The sequence below is a fragment of the Lotus japonicus genome, chromosome 1 (assembly GCF_012489685.1).
Source record: "Lotus japonicus ecotype B-129 chromosome 1, LjGifu_v1.2".
Classification (NCBI taxonomy): Eukaryota; Viridiplantae; Streptophyta; class Magnoliopsida; order Fabales; family Fabaceae; genus Lotus; species Lotus japonicus.
Window position 1 is genome coordinate 134,697,645 of NC_080041.1, and position 21,178 is coordinate 134,718,822.

At 36.5% G+C, this 21,178-nt stretch overlaps 4 protein-coding genes across 4 annotated transcripts; 1 reads left to right on the top strand and 3 right to left on the bottom strand.

Moving 5' to 3' along the window:
- Positions 1 to 1,907: 1,907 nt before the first annotated feature.
- Positions 1,908 to 5,021, bottom strand: LOC130731207 (signal peptidase complex subunit 3B). Its single transcript, XM_057583426.1, has 6 exons — positions 4,811 to 5,021; positions 4,688 to 4,735; positions 3,605 to 3,667; positions 2,679 to 2,732; positions 2,304 to 2,390; positions 1,908 to 2,218 (listed from the first exon to the last, which is right to left on the bottom strand). Exons 1-6 carry the CDS (start codon positions 4,934 to 4,936, stop codon positions 2,093 to 2,095), a joined length of 504 nt encoding a protein of 167 aa, XP_057439409.1. The 5' UTR covers positions 4,937 to 5,021; the 3' UTR covers positions 1,908 to 2,092.
- A 2,476-nt stretch (positions 5,022 to 7,497) lies between these two features.
- Positions 7,498 to 9,236, bottom strand: LOC130732739 (basic 7S globulin-like). The gene is made up of 2 exons (XM_057584731.1): positions 8,719 to 9,236; positions 7,498 to 8,452 (listed from the first exon to the last, which is right to left on the bottom strand). The coding sequence occupies exons 1-2, from the start codon at positions 9,226 to 9,228 to the stop codon at positions 7,619 to 7,621; spliced, it is 1,344 nt and encodes a 447-aa protein (XP_057440714.1). The 5' UTR covers positions 9,229 to 9,236; the 3' UTR covers positions 7,498 to 7,618.
- Positions 9,237 to 11,133: 1,897 nt separating this feature from the next.
- Positions 11,134 to 13,371, bottom strand: LOC130731208 (heavy metal-associated isoprenylated plant protein 34-like). Its single transcript, XM_057583427.1, has 3 exons — positions 13,122 to 13,371; positions 12,919 to 13,000; positions 11,134 to 12,652 (listed from the first exon to the last, which is right to left on the bottom strand). Exons 1-3 carry the CDS (start codon positions 13,152 to 13,154, stop codon positions 11,310 to 11,312), a joined length of 1,458 nt encoding a protein of 485 aa, XP_057439410.1. The 5' UTR covers positions 13,155 to 13,371; the 3' UTR covers positions 11,134 to 11,309.
- A 5,209-nt stretch (positions 13,372 to 18,580) lies between these two features.
- On the top strand, positions 18,581 to 19,423 carry LOC130726804 (uncharacterized). Its single transcript, XM_057578111.1, has one exon. It carries the CDS (start codon positions 18,581 to 18,583, stop codon positions 19,421 to 19,423), a length of 843 nt encoding a protein of 280 aa, XP_057434094.1.
- Positions 19,424 to 21,178: the final 1,755 nt, after the last annotated feature.

The window sequence follows — 21,178 nt, forward strand, 5'->3', positions numbered from 1 at the left end:
CCAGATTCAACCCTAGAAAAAAAACCCAGAGTCAATTCAACACTTGAGGTTGGTGGAAGGAGAGAGGGAAGCAGATCTGAGGCTCAAATACACTTGTTGGGGTTTGGATCTGAGTCTTGAGAAAGAGACCGATAGAGAAAGAGACCAGAAAAAACCCATCTTCACCTCTCCCTTTTTCTTCCGCCGCTATCTTCAATAGCTCTCTTCGTCACGATCTCGCTCTCTCCATCTTCAATCACTCTCTAAAGGTTGTGCCTTTTTGAAGGATTTGTTGATATGGAGATGAAAGGTTGTGGCTTTGGTCGAGAGTTGGTGACTGGGTTTGAGTTGATGACTTAGAATCCTACTGTGTTGAGAGAGTAGCAATGAGGGATCAAAGAGAGGGAGAAGAAAGATGCAGGTTGAGTGGCTTCGGTGTTTTGGTTGGGTGGGAATTACATTGATTCGTTGCAGAAGAGAGTTCATAACAACAACTGGATTGAAATTTGAGGCTTTGAATTTGGTTCCTTCGTCACTAATTTGGGATTGGAAATTTGAATTTTAGTTTTCTGTTTTGAATGATTGGGAACTTTGATTTGTTTATTTGTTGGTGTCTGGCGTAGAAATTGAAAAAAAGTTTCAGTATATCTTCAAATCTGAAACGTTTCTAGAAAAGTATAAATAGGACTTTCCTAATTGATTTATGAGAATTTGGGATTGTTTTTTTTTTTGAAACGTTTCTTTTACACACGTGGCAGCCACGTGTGTGATCTTATGTGTCACTTAACGTCATTTTGTCCTAGGGACTAACGGCCCAACGTGGTTAGGGACTACTATGACCGACGGAGACAAACTCAAGGATTTTTTTCACCATTAATGAAACCCAGGGACTACTATGACCGACGCTTACAATCTCAGGGACCAAAATGGTGATTCACTCAATTATAATTCAGATATTTCAGAATCAATTCTGCTACTGTAAAAATTGTTAAGAGTATCTAAACCAGGTTTGATTACTCATTGACATATGGAAAATGATTTGTTCAAAGATATCTACCAGTGATTATCAGTAATGACAAATCAATGTAAAAAAATTAATATTAGGAGTATCTTCTTCCAGAGCGTATTCTCTTTTTAAAAAACTAATGTATTATTGCTACAACGTGTTTTCCTTTGTCAATGATATTTACGTTCAAGTTTCATTCGAAAACCATAGTGAAGGTAAACAAAAATAAAAGTTAAGGAATACTATTTATGTTCACTATGATTTTAATTTCACCGTCGTTTTTAAACAAGTTTTCAGGCAATAGGGAGTTATTTTGTTTTTGCGTGTGTAGAAGCTAGTTTGCTTCCTCTCTTCAAGGAGTTGTTTTGTTTTTGCATGTGTGGAAACTAGCTTGTTTCCTAAGTTATAAGAAGAATCGATTTTAGAATGAATGTAAAATGAGAAGTAACTCTTTATAGTATCTAGTAAAAGGATTCTAGTGTGTTTCAAAACATGGATTTTGTCTTGCTATTCCTCCTAGTCCTTGAGTAACTTAATTTTATTAAACTCTCTTTGTTAAATGTATCTAGTAAAAGGGTTGTTTTTATGTGAGTAAAAGGATTAAATAATCATACAACGATATATAGATGAAGAAAATTAAAAATTGTGCAATGAACACATAATTTTATATTCTACTTTTGGTCAAAAGTAGAATATAAAATTCTCTCCTTACAAACATCACTAATTTTTCAAAATACGATTTCACTTTGAGCTATAACATTTTTACCTCTTAATTTTCTTAATCACATATGAATCCTATCCTAATAAAATACATAAATAAGATTTGCTAAATAAAAGATCAATTATATATTTTTTTAAACGAAAAATTTGTTTAAAATGTTTGTATACTCGTAATAAAATAAACATGAGAAGAGCACAGATGTGAAATTGAAGTCCACAACCAAATTTCGGATGTGCAAGTGTTCAAAGTTTCAAATCATATTGATTTCCAACATCCAAAACATGAAATCCTTTCCCCCGATCCTAGCTCTTTTAAGTAACCTTTTTATCTCTGATATAGAAAAGGCTAAAGTTACAGCAAATCATTAACATGACAAGAAGGCATCATCATCTATATTCCTCAGGTAATCGGTAACCTGGTATGACTATTTTATCTACCAACATTTTGCCAGTCTTTGGCATAATATGCCAGTGCACAGTCAAGTTAAATTCTTTACCACGCAAATTGCTTCCCTGGACATGAAAAAATGGCAAAGTTAAGGCCTAGAGAAATCTGAAGCAATTCATATAGTCATAATATCCTTGGAGAGTTGTATACCTGATCAATGAAGCGGTATTTATTTGATGTATGGATCCAAAACTTGGCATGCTCTTTAGAGGGAATGATGCCATCCCACAAGGATATCTGTAAAATAGCATCTCAATAACCTAAGCAACATGTACAACACAACATATACCAAATATGGAAGAGATGCATCATACACGCAATGGCACAACTGTCGAAGTGATATTCAATCAGTATAAACAGACTCAAAAATCGCTGCCTCACCAGTTGAAAATTGAGATCCACCAACCCAACCCACTATTACAATGGCTTCCGTTTCTTTATTAAAAAGAGCTTACAAGCTTACAATTTAAATGTTTTGTTTCAAATTAAGTTTGCAAACAAACTATTAAAGTAATCAAAAGGTACCTGATTCAAGGAATGTTTTGGAGTTTCATATTCAGCAGCTACAAATACAAAAACCTGCAAGCATATAAAACAGGAAAAACTAAGTCCCTGGACAGGCTTGAAATTCTAGCTTCCAAACTATTTAAAATAGTTTATTAGAACTAAGGAACTTGTATATATGTAACAACAAACAGTTCTAATACTTGGATAGAAGTATAATGTGTCCACAACATGAAAAATCAAAGGCCACAACAGGAATACATAATTGACCAAATGAAACCAACACAGACCAGAAAAAAAAATAACAAGAGGACGTAAAAAAGATACTGCATTAAGCTCTCAATGTAGAAAAATGCAATTTTTGGTGGAAGATGAAATCAATCAGTATAACATATAACAAGGAAAAATAAGAGAAAACACAAGAAGCAGCTACTGGATGCTAACTGCTCCAGCCCAAGGCTGATTCCCATTATTCTAGTTTTTGTCTCTCCAAACCTCCATAATTCATAAACATGTCCTCCCCCTATTCATAATTGACTCCATATTCCAAATTCTGGCCCACTCGATTCCACTTAGCATAACTGCCTTCCCCCTAATACTTCTCCATGTGTCCTTCATTTCCCCCTTATGGAATATACCATCCATATCTTGGGGCCATCGCTTAACTGTTGCATCATTGGGCCCTTAACATCTGCCACTATACTGGGCTCAGGGGATTCTTCAGAAACAAAAACAAGATATAATAATAGGTAATACAGTAAGATGGGAGGAACAGAAGCATAGATTATAAGAAATGGAAAACAACCTAATACATCATTAAACTTCATTCTTCCCCGTCCAGAACTGACATTTAACTTCTCCTAACAGTATTCATACTTTTTAGAAGCAAAAGGAAAAAACTGGGAAGGGAATGATAATAACGAAAAAATGCAAAATGCAGTCAAGACCTGTTTTGTGTTCCACGTGAAAAGAGACTGCAAATCTGCTGTTATATTCAATGTCATGCTGACCTGCAAGAATGAGAAGGATATCACTTTAGCTTGACCACGGAATAAAGACAACATTTGAATATCAAAAAAGGGATCACTATGAGCTGGTTAACAACAAAATATGATATACAGGTCATAGTATTATATGTGGTCTGAGATTCAGATTCTTGGACTAGAACAAGCATGACGTTTCATTTCTAGCTTTGGTCTTGACCGGTTTCAAGCATGTACAAGTATTCACTTGTATGTTGTAAGTAAAAATATGTACATCCTGACAAGCATGTAAGGCAATTTCATAGGAAATACTACAAATTCAGAAGCATTCTGATGACGACATAATAACAACTTCCTTAAATCTGCATTATTTGAACAAACATGCAGGTAAAACAATGAACAAATTAAATCATAAACTTCAGCCTGCCGGAGTTCCCTTTTGGTTTAGATAAGCATTGATGCAGTTACCTCTAACCAAATATTCATACACTTCAACATATCCTAAGACCTAGAAATTTTATTAGACACCACCCAACATCCATGAATGCCCATGATCAAATATGCTAGTCATTTCACTATCCCAGAAGTTGCACAAACAAATTTCACTGCCCTACTATTAGTTCAGCATTTGGCTCATTTCGCAGAGATCAAAACCACCTACCATGACTTAATTAGTGAAGATTCAACCAGTAACATCCTCCGGTAAAACCTCCCATAACAGCATAGATTTAAGAGCAAGAGGACTATACATATGAAAACACAATCCCTACATCAAAAAAACTAATTTATTCAATTTTAACTGCATATTCTCTCAAGTTGCAACCAAAGAGTACACAGTGTTAACAAGCTCATACATGAGCATTGAAGGCTGGACTGGACAAATGGGATTTTCCCCATATAAAAAAAACTCCCCAAGCAGCATGAATTGTACCGAACTTGTAACCACTCAATGATGCAACAGAATCACATATCATCAGTGAACAGTAAATAAAACCCACGAAAATTTCAACAAACCCTAATCCGAAAGAGGTTGCACACGAGAAATACCTCATCATTTCCGTTGGGCTGTTTCTGAAACCAGTTGATGTTCGAGACCTGCATCGGCAAATGGTTAGAAGATGAATTGAATTAGGGATCTGTAAAATGAGAAAAGGGGAAAGGGGAAGAAACCTGGACTTGGACAGAGGGAGAAGGGGAATTGAGGGAATCAGAGAAAGAGGCTATGCCGCACATGAAGGCAAGAATGGTTATGGCAAACGTGAGCAGAGCGTTGGCTCTGTAACCGAATGAATGCATTTTGATTTGGGGTTTCTGCTTCCGCTGCGACTCAACGATGACTCGCCTCAGAGAGAGAGAACGGCTGTGGTAGTACTAGTAGCAGATTTTGCTCCAACCCATGGTTTCTTAAATTACTATTTGAAGGGTCCCACCCGTGTCCCGCCATACAACATAAATTAATAATATTTATTTTCACCCAATTTAGATTTAACATTTAATACTAAATCAATACTTCAACTTAAAAATAATTTAATTAAAATTAATATGAATTTAATTTTAATTTAATTTTACTTAATATTTTAAAAAAAATTTAAAAATTCAAAAAAAAAACCCAAACGGCAGAAAACCGGCTCCAGCCGGTCTGGACCGGTCCACAACGGTGGGATGACCGGCTCAGCCGGTCACCCACTATAAATACAATTTTTTCCTCCCATTCTTCAGAAACTAACCCTAGCCGCTCACCCTTCTCCTTCCTCCTAACCCTCAAGCTCTCTCCTTCACCTTCTTCTTCTTCCTCAAGCTCTCTCCCTTCCACGCCTCCAACCCTAGCCGCAGCCCCCCTTTCACGCCTCCAAAGCCCCTCCAAACAACCTCCACCGCCAACAAACAACCTCCACCGCCAACAAACACCCACCACCGGCCACGATGCAACATCCACCGCCACCAAAACCCACCTCACAGCCATCGAAACCCACCTCACCACCACCAAACACCCACCACCGCAACTAAAACCTACCCCAGCCGCCACCAAAGCTTCAATCAAGACCCAGATCGCCCCTCAAGCATTTGGATCAGACATGCAAGGTGCTTGATCGGTGGTCCAAGCTTTAATTTTTGCTGCTCACTTTGCTCCCTCTCCTTTATTTTATTTTTTTCATGTAAATATCAGGAGATTGAGTGTAAAGTTTTAATTTTTATTGTAAAGTAATAATTTTTATTTTAAAGTTTGAATTTTGTTTGTTGTTTTGGTGTTTTGTTGTTCATCTTCTTCCATCTTCCTTCATTCTGTTTCTTTCCCTCTGAAATCTGAAGTAATCTGTTGAAGCAAGTGAGATAAAATATCATTTTTTAATCTAAGAAACTGAAAAAGCAAAGTTGCTTGCAGAAGCAACCATGCACTGTAGTTAAGAAATTGAAACTGCCAACAAGGCATGCTCCAATGCTGCAAAAAATAAGAAACGGTTTCTTAGCATCTCCAGCTGGTTTAAGAAACTAGCGTTGGAGATGTTCTTATAGACTTAAATATGTTTTTAGTCCTTGTAAAATAGAGATATGATTCATCTGCAACTGTTCAACCCTTTTCATGGATTCCTCACATAAGTGGATATCAATAACTATCTACTCTTAATATGAATTCCTCACATTACTAAGCCATGTCATTGTCCCCGAGGGTTAGCTCATGTGGTAAGAGCTAGGGGACACAAGGATTAAAAAAAAAACTAAGCCATGTCATTATCTTGACGTTTAAGGTGTTTTATGACTGTAGAATCACAATTTCATTCTTATACATTAGGTTTATTAGATGATTAACTCTATGTCGAACTAAACAACATATGAGATCTCCATCCAATTTCAAATCAATCAAAATATTTTAGGTGATAAATTCAAAACATGAAGAATAAGAGAATCACATAGAAACATAATTATCCTATAATTGCATATGAACCCCAATAAATGAGAGATTTGCTATCTTACAATCATAAAAGAGAATAAGAATTATAAAAAACTGAATCTATGATAGTTCGTTGATCATGAATCTAACTCCACAACCTTTTCTCTAGTCTATTAGGCTTTCCTTTCATGTTATCCTCGAGTTTTTCTCTCTAAAAGACACCACAAATCTATTTTTCTACTCTGAACCGCTCTTTTATTAAACAAGGGAGATTTATGTGTAGCTCAAACCTAGGTGCTTAACACTAAGATTTCTTTAAGTTATGGGTTTTCTTAACCGGAGGGGTGCAAAAAGGATAGCGCTTGGCCGCTTAACATTGATTGCAAGAAAAAGTTTGAAGAAATCAAAGATTAACTATGATTCAAACTATATTTAAGATATAATACTACTAAAATCTAATATTTTATTAAGTTATACAAATGAGAGATGATTCAAATCATAACTCACATGTTTAGAATATAAGGGTCAATTATAATATAAAAGTTTTGGTAAAATTAGTACTTATCAACTACCAAATGCGTTGATCAACTTTCGTACCTTAATCTAACTTAGGAAATGTCTTGAGTTCAATTTTTTATGAATTTCTTTTATCCATACAAATGAGAGAAGATAAAGAAGTAATTAGTGTAATATATGATGTGTTGATAAGAAGTGAGAGAAAAAAATATTAATTCATTCACAGTTTTCTTCTATTTTATTTTCACTCACATTCTCTTCCTATTTCTTTTCATCATCTATCATATGATATCTTCCATATTTTCCATATCTAATGTGTAGAGGTGCGTTTGATATGTGAACAAAACACTATCCCAGATAAAAAGAGAAAGTGTTGGTCTTCTACCTATCATAACTAAAAAAATGCAGCTGGAGAAAACAACATTTTTTTTTTCATTTAACAACACAAGTAGTGTCTTTATTTAGTACAAGTGCTTATTCTTTACTTTATTCTTTATTTAGCACACTTACATGCTTACTTAATATAACTAAGCACACCATTCTTAAGATGGTGCCAATACTCTTGTTACACTCTATGGAGCATTGTCGAAGTTGAAGAGATCAGAACACTTCATTTCATGAGAGTACATGGAAGTGCTAAACCCAAGCCTCGACCTGGCAAGGTCAAAAACCACCAGATTCTCCTCCAATTGTTGGCTCCCAATGGCAATGGCAGCTCTTGGATGCAACCCTCCATTCACAAACCCCAAACATGACACCCCTGGCTTCGCCTGCACCATCAAACTCTCACCAGACATTCTCCAAACCACATCCTCCCTGTCCATCACAAAGTCAACACTAGGAGGAGCCACTCCTCGCTGCTGCATCTTCTTCGAGTCGAAACACATGCCAAATGGTGCTACAGCCTTCACCTGCATTTGACTAGGAACCTGCTTAGCAAACACCTGAGCAAGCGCCTGATAGATAGAGTGGTGGAGAACCGTGTAAGGGATGGTAGTGCTGAGCATTGTTCCCCCGAGAACACGGTCAGGGTGCGAGGATGAAACAGAGGATAGAACAGAGGATGGAACAGGGACGACACTGTTCTGGTTGATTCTAATGGAAGAGACATGAACATGGTACTCTCCTTTCTGGGTGATTGTCAACGGGGTGTAGGATAAGCCACGGAAGAGATTTTGTTTTTCGCGGCGAATGTTGGTGGGTGCGTCTCCGAAGAGTATGGCTCCGTTTGATGCAGGGGAGCGAGAGAGGCAGAGTGTGAATTGGCGTTGTATGCCGAAATAGGAAGAAAGTTGGTTTGGCAGTGAAATTGGAGCATGGCCTAGCCCTGCAACTCCTTGGACATTGTTTGGAAGTCCCTTTTGCATGAGGGATGAAGGAGCACATGAGAAGAGGAAATGGGGTACCTGTTGGAAACAAAGTTAGCACAGTAATTAGAAAATAAAGATAGAGATGAGTGCATGTATGTTTGGATACGCTTTAGAAAAGCACAGCGAGACAAAATCACTGTAGACAGAAGCAACTTTCAATAGCTTATAGTGTTTTGCACCATGATTTAGGCTTCAGTACATAGTTTTCTACGGTGTATCCAAATATGTATGACTATTAGCTAAGAACTTGTTATTAACATTATGTCTATTTAGTATTTTAATTAAGCAGTTAAGGATTGGACCTGGGCCATGGGGCCTAGCCTTGATCCTTGGCGAGTGGAGTACTGGATGGCGAGCACGTCTTGCGCGAGCTCGCCCATGGCGGTTTGTTGGGTGATGGGGTTGGCGGACATGAGGCCGCAGGTGTTGTTGTGGCAGCCGGGTCTGGAGGCGGAGGTGGTGCAGGTGTGGCAGAGTTGGGTGTTGGCTCTGGTGCACTGTGTGGAGTGGCAGAAGGGAGCTTGGTATGTTTTGGAGTTGTAGTGCTGCTCACAGTTGAGCCACAAGTGGTTTCCATTGAGGTCCACGAGGACTGGGATTTGTGTTAGAGGGGTTCTCTTGTGGAGGTTGGTCCAGTGCAGCCCTGTGGTAGCATCTCGCTGAAGAGGCAGAACAAGGAGGTTTGGTTTTGATTTTGAAGAAGAAACGGTTAGGGATTGTTGGGAAGAGTCAGATGATGAGGTGAGAAGAAAAGAGCAGAAAAGGGAGATGAGTAGGAAATGGAGGGTAGAACTTGAAGCCATTCTAGCCATGTGAGGAAGTTTTGGTATGGAATGGTTAAGAATTAAGATAAGAGGAGTGGAATATATAGAGAAGAGTGTTCAGTATTGTTTTGAGGTTGGGAGATTTTGTTTTGTTTTTTGTTTTGGCTGTATTGGTGAATAGTGACAAAAGGGTGTGAGAAAATGAAGGGTGCATGGTGAGTGAGAGGGAGGGAGGGGTTACTTGGCAAGATAAGAGGAAAAGCTTAGTTGCATGGCTGCAGTTTTCATTTGTTTTGTTGTAAAGGTGCCGTGTGGAGTGAGTGCATTGATGTTGGTAACTGAATTTGTTTGGATTTTTGGCTAGGGATCCATGTACTGTGTATTGATTTCCAGACACAATGTTTATCTAGCTTTGATCTGTGTGTCTGCATTAGCAGGCTGTTATGTATTAACACAAGAAATACAGATCATGGACGGTCAAATTAATTTCATTTTGCATCCAGACTGTACTCAACCTATGTAATTGCTCAACCATGAGAGCATAAGAAGTCTAATACTCTATATACATGTAGAATTGTAGAAGTAGATATTGTGCTGAAGCTCAGAAACTATGAGGGAAGCCTTAATCTTTTGTAGTCAACTGTAAATATCAGATCTTAAAACAGAATTGAGGTTTGTTTCTCAATATATGTTTGAAATAAAATAGATAATATCCGTGCCTGCAAACTTAGGCCCTATACCCTATCAGTCAGTCATGTACTGAAACGTCTTGATCCATTGCAGTGATATACAAACGGTTCTGTGTCGGTTCTGCATTTCTGCTATATATGACATTCCTTAAGGACCACTTTGTGTTAGCTATGAGTAATGAGGAATTGTTATACCGAACCAACCGACAATGTTACACAATGCATTGCATATAACTCAAATCAATACAATATGATTCCAATGTTTGATGTGATCTGGAATCATACTCTAAATTAAATTTGGCTTCTATAAGGCCAGAGAGATTAGAGAGTTTTTATGTTATCCCTTCTTTTGCTTCCATTGCTCATTCAGCTATTTGGCTTCTGTTGTTCTTTCGTGTGCAAACATTAATAGATCACGTATTAGGATGTCAAATGCCCTAAATCCGAAAGAGGTTGCAAAGTGTAAATAAATACGTTTAGTAGGGTTTTCGACCTCCACATATAAAACACGCAGATTTTGTTGGGTTACTGTAGTGTTTTGAAACCGCCAAAATCACATTTTCTTTATACTCTCTGCATATTTTCGCGGTTAAAAACCGTCACAAACTGCATATATCACTTGTGTGATCTCGCTTTTGAATGTACAACAATCATTATTGACTTATTGTAATTAATATACAAAAGAAGGAAAAAGGAGAGTAGAGATATGTGATAGGAAAAAAATAGAGATATAAAAGTAGAAAGTAACTGGAATTATAATCAAAGAAAAAGTATGATGTTAATGAAAGTTTATTGAAGAACAAAATGCGAATACACTGCTAAGGTAGTTGCTTTACATTGCTGTTAGCTTGTTGGATAAAGATTGTCCTGTGTCTAATCCAAGTGCCCTTTGGTTAGTGAGTTAAAGGTTTCTTTAATCATTTTGCTCAAGTGCATTTGAAGCATATATGTAGTAGTTAATTCAGTGGCTGATTCTTTTACCAACAATTCATGCATATATGAAGATTTATGATCGTATCGCTGATGTTCTTCTATTAGGATTCAACCTGTTTTTAAGAGATAAGTTATAGACTATTTCTTTTATAGGTTTCTTTTGTTGTTGAATGAATAACAAGGAAATTGAGAAGTTTCTCACATTATCTTTTGTTATTATGTTTCTTAACTTTCTTCATGCTAGTTCATAACTAATAGGTCAAGAGTACAGGGTACACAGTCCATGGAATCTCTCGAGCATTGGATTTTTTTTTCTCACTTCAATTGCAAGTGAAAATTCCATTAGATAAACAATGTACAACTGAAATTTCCATTGAACAAAACAGGAGCAAAAAAAAAACAAACTTAAATATCATTATATAGTTCTAAACATTTCACATTTTGTTGCCCTACACAAAATTTCATGAACTGCAAAAATAAAGACATAACTGAAATTGTAATTCAATTTTACATGATACTGCAGCTCTCAACATTCTCATCACTGAATGTGTGTGTCATAGGATCTGACATGGGGTGAGACGGCATCGGTGGTGGTGGCATCATGTAGTTGTTCATCGACGGATGTGGCCTATTATACATCATATCTTGTGGGTGTATATTTGCTTGATGTTGCTGATATGAAGGAGGTTGCATTTGCATCCCTTGATAATAACCACTACCGCCGCCATTCACCGCCGGAAGCCCCTGAGCCGCCGCAATATTCCTCATTTGATCCACCGGATAATTAATACCCATCTGGCCCATGTTTCCATTACCATTGCCATTACTGCCCTTGCCACTTTTACCATGATGAGGGATATGGTCATAGTCACCAAATTCAGAGTCAATGTCATTTTTACTCATATCATTGTTACCATGACCCTTCAATTTCCCTCCACCCTTTTTCTCTTCCTTGCCTTTGTTATGTACATTTTCACTCTCATGCTTGCTCAATTTCCCTCCACTTTCTCCCTTGTTGCTCTTTTTCCCAATGCCTAGAAACCGACCTAGCATACCACCCTCACTTTTCCCATTCATTTTCTTCTGCTTTTCCACCTTGTTGTCTTTCACACCTCTTGGGTCCACATTGCTTTTCAATTTCATTCCTTCTTTGATGCCATTTTTAGCCTCAAATGAATTTCCACCTTTGCCCTTGCTTTGCATTGCCAAATTAATGACATCATGTTTAATCCCAACCCCACCACCATTTCCTTTATGGTTATTGATGGCAGGCCCATTCATCATACCAGAATGCCCATGAGGCCCACCACTATTGACTTTATGGGCATTCATGATAGGCCCATGAGGCCCACTAACATTCCCCATCACAGGCAGCAGCTTCTTGTTCTTAACAGGATGTTTATCCCCATACCCTTCCTCCTCCTCTTCACTATAATCACCAAAATTGTCTTCAAATCCATCATCAGAACCATAATCACTCCCATCAAAATCCTCCTCTGGCAAGCTGAATTTGACAGCTTTGTGTTCTTTTGGGGGTACCTTAAGATCCTGAGCCTGAACCCCTTTGAAGTTTTGGAATTGTGCTACTTGACCTTGGACACCACCAACAACTTTCTGAACCTTCTTGTCCTTTCCCCCTTTCTTGCTGCTATTATCAACAACTTGCAAGTTCTGAAATTGATGGTTAATGTTGGGATTGTTTTGATTGGACATCATCACACCTTTCTGGCCACCCCATATCTCAGCATGTTTCCCTGACCTCTTGAGCTTTTTTATGAGTTTGGCTGGATCCACATCACCTGCCACCAGCACTTTCCCTTGCTCTGCATCTACTTTCACAGAAAACACCCCTGAAAAAACAGAGAATCCATTTTTAACAACAAAATTAAGCAAACTACATAAAATCTAGTTCACCAAAATTAATTGGAATAAAAACAAAACAAAGTAGTTGCAAACTTTCTTACTTCTTAAGTCATTAAATATATCTAATTAAACTGAGAAATGTAAATTGACATGGTAAAGTTCAAAGATGAATCATGTTAGAAATTTTGAAAAAAAAGAAAAACAAAATAGAGGAGGGCTTGTGTGCTAAGAAGGTATGTTATGTAGTATGTACCATCGACTTTCTGCAGCAGTTTCTTTACTTTGTGCTCACAGCCTTCACATTTACAGCGGATATTAACCTTGAGAATACAAGTCTACAAAAGAAATCAAAACCAACACATATATCAGTTGCATGCTCAATAGCCAAAACTATCACTCCAGGAATCAACAAAACAAAAGACAAATAAAACATAATTCATATTAGAGAGTGTGTACCTGAATTTTCAGAGAGTCCTGTGGTATACTCATCCTTAATCACCAGTTGATAGGTACCGAAAGGAAAATATAATGAAGGTTTCAGTTAGAGAGAAAAGTGTGAATTAGCAGAGAAGAGTGGTTGGTATGTATATAAGGTTTTGTGAAAGTAGCAAAGTCGGTTAGTCGACATAACACCGTAACACTTATCTGTTCCTTTTTGTTTTAGGACTCTGCAGGCTCAAGTTTCCGTACTGTTTATTCTGAGGAATTTGTGTGAGTTGGCTTTCATATAAAAGGGCGGTTGTGAAACCTCCAGCCACCAAGCTTTCTAAATAAACATTAAAAATGTGACAAAGTTGTATTGAGAAAAAAATAAGACGTTTTTTTTAAATTGCATTTCAATAGTCAATCATGTTTGAGTCGAGTATGATCATTGTGAGCAGTAAAACTATTTTATCACACGTTTAACATAGCTACATGCACTGATGCACAACAATCATCAATCCTATAACATCAGCTTAAATTAGATTAATCTTATAATTGATTTAAGCGTTTGGTGACAAAAGTGAAATATATAGTATAAGACAGTGTATTATGGTAATATAAAAAGCAAAACCATATAGTATTATCTTTTTGACATACTTTCAGTCAAAAATATGTTAATGGCGTTTATTGTTTTAACGTTTTCTCATCACATGAATTAGGATGGGGGAAGAAAACCCCGTGCACTAAGAAAGGTTGAGGAAAGATTGTTGGCACTTTGCAGTGAAAGGTGTCCGTTTCACAAATGGAGACAGTCACGTCTCATGACACTCAGCTCGTGACTATCCAAATCAACATATTTTTAAAATATACTACTTTATATATTATGCATTATTTTTTGTCACTTATTGAAATAAAATACTGTATTTTACTATACTATATTCATTGTGAAATGTGAATGAAGTGAATTCACAGTTACAAATATTTGTATAATGTACTATAATATAATATATATATATATCAATATATATTAGAAAAGAACAACTTCTAACATGACGTGTCGCTCCCACAGGCTAAGTTAATGACGTATCGCTCTGAGATTAATTCTCACTTAATTTTTTACACGTGGCTCTTCCTCATTGGCCCTACTTGCCACATGTGCCCTGATTTTCTCCTTACCTTATTTCTCCTTAACAGCTAAACCTAATGCTCTTCCTCCTAATGCTCTTCCTCCTCCTCTTTAATCAATTGCGCTGCTCACGGTCAACCCTCGCCGCGAGCCCCTCCATTCATGGCCATCTCAACCCTCGCCTCTCATCCTCATTCTGAAGAAAGCAGCGATGAAAGACGTGGATTTCGAAGCAGGTCCCCCTCCTCATCCTTCATCCGATGTGGAACTAAGCTTAAGATCTTCAATGGACACTGACATGGGTCTCTTATTAATAGTGAACCTGTTGCCTCAGAAACTGTTGGACCCACTGCTGTTGTTGCTGTTGTCTGTTCATCTCATATCATAATTTCAAAATGTGGTGATTCAAGAGCAGTTCTATGTCGTGGCAAAGAACCCATAGCGTTATCTGCTGATCATAAAGTAAGTCACCTCCAATTACAGTTTTGCATCCCCTTTGAAAATAGGTTTACTGGTTAGAATCTGATGTCTGATTGTGAAATGGTAGCCTAATCGAGAAGATGAATATGCTAGAATTGAGGCAGCTGGAGGCAAGGTGATACAATGGAATGGTCATCGCGTATTTGGTGTTCTTGCAATGTCAAGGTCTATTGGTATGTACAAAATCCTAATTCACTTTATTTGTTGTTGTATTTTATTAGTGTGAAGTGAAATATGAGCAGGCTTTTGTCTGTCCTTCTGTCTGTTGTAGCATTGTGCCTGATTTTTCAAAGTTTAATGTTCCATTTTCCATGTGGCGATTGGGCAGCTTTCTAAGTCATTTACTTCAAAAATACAATAGTTGTTTTGGCTTTCTAGCATTTAAATGATCAGGAAATTGATGGTTAAAATAGCCTGGAGAAAATGGTTTATGTTGCATCTATTTTAATCATGATCTATTTTAGTTTTTACCAATAAGAAGGGTACATTTATCTCTTGAGAATTGCATTGCTATCTTCATGAATATCTACTACATTATATCAGGACTGGACATTAATCTATTGCATATGCTTCCTGTAGCATGTGCTTTGATTCTTTTAGGATTATCTACCAAAACCTGCAAGGACTGGTATTGACAGCAGAGGAAAGAAGAATATATTCATTCCTTGCTCTTTCTTATTCTTGCCATCTTCCCTAAAACTTATCTTCTTTTCATCAGGATGTTGCCATCAAGGTTTACTTCAGGAATGGATACACAGAGGAGACTTTACAAGACTACAAAAAAGAGGTATCTCAATTTTATTTATCCGAGTACTAACTTTTTTCCCAATCACAATTTGATTATTTATGTTCTCTCTTGTGATATTCTTCTGCTGCTATGTGTTGATTGCAGCTGGTGCTTTTGTGACGATTGAGCAATAGAATAAATGAAGGGAATCTGCAATGTGTCCAGGATCTCAACTACAACCACACGTAGCTCATTTTACTGCGGAGGACCTAAGATGCAGAATTTCCTCTTACCAAACGATCTGCCACACCGGGGTGAGTGGTTTATAATTTTAGTTTGAATCCTAAGCCTTACAAATTTCATATTGAGGTGATGCATTTCTCACATTAAAAGGAAATCAACAGGAGCAGGTCCTTCGAAATGAACTTTGTCCAAATGATAAATCAACCAATAGTAATATTATAATAGGATGATGTGTATCATAATAACTTTAATATCTTATGCAGTCAATAAATTGTATTTTGATCGAGGAGTCATGATCTGGTGCTTGCTCAGTAAGAAGACACTCAGCATTGAGTATGGCCATGCTATATCTTTCTCATTCCTTATGCTTGCATTTGGGGGCAATGTTTCCAAGGCATCTACCTCTTATCTTTGCATTTGGACTCCCTCAGGTTTAAACTCACTATTCCTTTCCAATTGTCATTTTTAATGTTCTTTTACTTGACTCTACTTATTCTGTAAGTTTGTTTCTGTTGTGCACTATATGCCTTTATTCTTACTGAAGTTTTACAGGAGATAAATTCATGATGTGTACGAAATTTGTGTGTGAATTTTTTTCATGTATACTCAATTTTTTATTTATGATCTGTTGTGCAATATATGCCTGGCTTTCGATGTGTAGCCTTCTTTACCATTTTATAGTTTGATCTCTTTAATTGATATATTGACTTCCAAAGCTTATGCGATTACAATAAAACATTGTTTTTTTGTAATTCTTAAAAAAATTGTCTTTGTAATATGGGGTGTCACCTGCCAAAGTTCAATCCCTACTATTGCCTTTGATGTTTACCTTTGGAAGAAATGCAATTAGATGAAGATGCTAAGAGTTTGAACATTGAAACATAGAGTAACCTTATGTGTGTGTGTGTGTGTTACTTTGAAGCCGAAGTGCGTAACTGATGCCTGACATGATTCCCTTTTTCACTAAAGCAGGAGTAGCATCATTCCTTCTGCTTTCTAACCTTGCATTGTTCATTTTTTTGTTTCAATGTCAAGTCACTTTTGTGAATTGCAGTGTCCATATTTCTGATGATGGAGAGCAGCTAAAGTAAGTGTAATTGAGTAAACCCATTACAAAAATGGCGCTCTTGGTTTTTTGAAGCATGTCTCCACAGTTTTGACCCCAAAAAAAGCATGTCTCATCATTGGGATTCACATCTAACTTTGGTTATCATGGAAAGTGAAAGAGAGAAAGAAACCAAATGGTTGAATTTGAAAACTTTAGATTAGTAGTTTAGAACTGTTGTGGAGTGTGGAGTCTTCAGTTAGCTTTAGCTCAAAGAAACTTCAATCTGTTTCACATGTGCAGGTAAATATGAGCATTTCTATACTTCCTATGTCAGCAGAGTACAATTGGAGCCCCAGCGTTGTCGGTTTAATACAGTCTTCATTCTTTTGGGGATACCTTCTCACTCAGGTAATTGTGATTTCATTTTGATAAATTTAAGTATTTGTCAAACATTTAACAATCAGAACCTGTATTATTTTCTATTATTGGTTTAGTTGGCTTTGAATGAGTTTCATTTCATTGGTCATTGCACTTCAGGTTTAAATGTAATTACAAAACTTATGGTATATTTTATTCAAAGACCCTGCTAAAGAAGCAACTGGTTGTATTTGAGGTGAGTGATGGTTTTGAGGTGGGTTTATCTTCCTTTGTTTTATCTTTATCTTTATCTTTATCTACATAACAACTCCTTCTCACGCAAACTGGAATTTTCTTCGTTATGCAGATAGGAAAAGACATAATTCTGATATAAGGCAAGAGAGTATCACTTTGGGGATACAATTCTGCAATTCCAATAAACTAGCAAGCTGCAAAAATGCTCACACTAGGATTTAATGTTAGAGATGCTGAAGTCACTATACATACACTTCCATTAATGTACAAATTTTACTTTTTTTATGGAAGAACAAGTTTAGTGGCTTGGGCTGTGCTCTGCAGATGTTATCTTTGGCAAACATGATTCCATATTAAGGTAATTATCAGCACATTGTTTGTTACTCCATTAAGCCTTTTCACTTTTAAGTATTTGATGCTTCTTGCTGTTAGTGTCTTTATTTTAAGAACATTAAGACTCTACCTAACATATTTCTAAGACATGCGAGATAAACCGTTTTAGTTCCATGTTCCTATTCATTTCCCTGGCTTTATAAATATATGAATAAAGTTAGTGCAGTATTTATTAAAGTTATGTTGTAGTGTTGACTATCATAAGTTTGGTGCTGAATGTAAATTGCAGAAGACCCTGAGCAAGGCATTTGACTGGTGTATAGAATAATGAAAATTGGCTGATTGTCCACGTGAAGCAATTTTATCCTATCGGCAAAGCTCTCCTTCATCCATGGAAACATGATGCAGAGACTACAACAATGATTCGGAAAGAATTTGTGTGAATAATAAGCGCTGAAGTTTACATTTGTTTGTTTTTAAATTACTAGGTAAAATGATGGTTGATAATATGTAACGAGTGTTAGAAATTAATACTTTCACACAGGGGTTAGTCATTTTTATATAAAAATGCTTTCATGTTAAAAATTTACAATAAAATATATTTTCATATGATTTAAGAGCAATATCCTCCGTATAACGTACGAGTAAACATGTGCTCACTTAATCCTTTTAGTTTTGAGGTTAATTCTATATGTACAAATACTCTATGAGTTTGAAACACTACAGTTGAATATTTTAATGTGTTTTTGAAATATCTAGCTGTCTTATAATAATTTTACTATAACTCTTCATATCTCAATTTTTTTTGTAATCACACTACTAATTGATGTCAACTCCAATAGTCAATTCGTCGGCCATCAATTGATCCTACTTATGGAAAAATTGCAAGGTAATGAAACTGACCGTAAACATGAGATTGTAGAATGCATCATCCTCTTGCAAAATGGATTCTTAAGGTGGGCGATGGAACAGTTGACACCATCGAAGAGGATGAGACCACAATTGAGATTCCGTGGGATTTGTTGATCGGACAGGGTCCTGATCCTCTTCTTGAGTTGGTCAATTTTGCTTATCCGGACATAGTGCCGAACTTGGAAAACGTTTCTTACTTCCAGGAAAGGGCGATTCTTGCCCCTACACTCGAGAGCGTCGAGCATGTCAACAACTACATGCTGTCAAAGCTTCCCGGTGTCGAGCGCGAGTACTTGAGCTACGATACCCCGTGTTGGTCGGATGAGGATTCCGAGGTTCACGCGGAGTGGTTCACCTCTGAGTTTTTAAACGATGTTCAGTGCTCGGAAATTCCAAACCACAGACTGATATTGAAAGTTGGGGTTCCGATCATGCTTCTACGAAAAATAGACCAAGCAGCCGGTCTGTGTAATGGGACCCGGTTGAGGGTCACTCATCTTACTCAGTATATAATTGTTGCGACTGTTTTATCAGGAATCAGGCTGGGTAAAACTGAGTACATTCCGAGGATAACCTTAACACCTTCTGACTCTGGTCTTCCCTTCAAGTTCTCTCGAAGGCAGTTCCCGGTGACTTTATGCTTCGCGGTGACTATAAACAAGAGTCAGGGCCAGTCCCTTTCTCATGTCGGTTTGTACCTTCCGAGGCCTGTGTTTACTCATGGACAGCTGTATGTCGCTCTCTCAAGGGTGAAGTCAAGAAAAGGCTTGAAGGTGCTCATTGTGGATGAGCAAGGGGTGGTTTCGAGCTCCACGCGCAATGTTGTTTACAAAGAAGTTTTTGAGAACGTGTGAGCGGAAATTAACGTGCATGATCGCGGTCACTGCAGAGTAACTCAGCTACTATTTATTAGACACCGTAATTTGATGTTTCGTTAACCAATCTTCTTATTAGTTAATCAGTCGTTTGCTTCGCATTTTAGATACTTGTATTTCATCTTTGTTTATTAGTTATTCAACTGCACTAATTTCAAACAAGTGATTCAATTTAAGACTTTTCCCCACTATGCTCAGCGTATCAGACTCTTCAATTTCATCAGTTGTTTAATATATATAAAATAAACAACGTATTGACTGACGTATAAAAAAAACTTATTGATTGATGTATCAGATACGACAAATCCGTCCCCTTATATGTTTTGTAGAATTTAAGATTTCGTTAACCAAACTTTTTATTAGTTAATCAATCGTTTACTTCTCATTTCAGACTCTTATATTTCATCTTTATTTATTATATTTAAAAAAATCAACGTATTTATTTACGTATAAAAGATGACATACATATTCCCCGTGCATTGCACGGGTAAAAAAACACTAGTATATATATATAATAAAATGAATACAGATCATGTAATACGCAAATCTGATGAGGTGTATTTTTTGTTTAATTTCTCGTATATTGGATTGAAATATGACATGGGCTAATTTAATGATATAAGGTCCAGGAATTTTTCATTTTCTGTGGGCTTGTGTAAGGTGTTTATCTTCTAGCCCAGATGCATTCTAGTCCTGCCTTTGGGCTTTTCCAACTTTAATAAATTGTAGCCTTTGCCTTTGGGCTTTTCCATCTTAATAAATGATACTTTGACCCAAAATACAACAGCACCAGCCAGGAAAGATATCCCAGACAAACAAAAAATTAATCATCAAATAAAAAGTAGCATTAATTATTACCTTTTTGCTCTATATTTTTTGTTATTACTACTCACTGGGAATAATGTTCTGTGCCCCATCCAATTCCACCTCCATCTTCTTCAAATGTGAAGAAAAATGTGAGAAATAAGTAATATGATATGTGATGTGATAGGAAATACAGATAGAGATAGAAAAAAAAATGAATAGATCGAAATGAGATGAAATGTAAAGTGAGGTGTGAATGTATCTTTACTCTTCCTAGTTGCCTCCAAGACCCAAGTAATTTACATGTCCTCCAATTTTAACTTCTTAATTAGGACAAAACTATTATAAGAGTTTGGCAAGTTTGGCCACAATGGATTTCTTCGCACTGACTTTGTGCAACAAGTTTTTTTTTTAAAGAACTTAATTTCATGGCTAATAAGTTTAAAATGATTTTGGTATTTCTACTATAGCTAAAATAGTACTTAAGTAAGAAATTATTTATGAAAATTTCTCAATTCGCTCTCACAGCATAACTAATATCTACCCAAAGTCAAAACACAAAATCAATCAAGTTATTGCTTATATTCATTCTTAGTGAACAAAGAGTTTTCTTAATATTGATTGTAACTACTTTTCTTAATCTAAGAGAATTAGGTAAAATAGACTTATATATAGGAACTGAGGGAGTACTATTTACAATTTATCAAATTCAAGATCTAGATCTCTGCCTATGTTAAAGCTACTACCACTTATCAGTTAATTTACACACTTAATGATAATAATACTGAAATATTTAGGACAATGTTTAGTTTTAAATAACTTCTTACCCAAAGTCAAAACACAAAATCAATCAAGTTATTGCTTATATTCATTCTTAGTGAACAAAGAGTTTTAATGTGAAAATTTGACCTATAGACTTTGATGTCTATT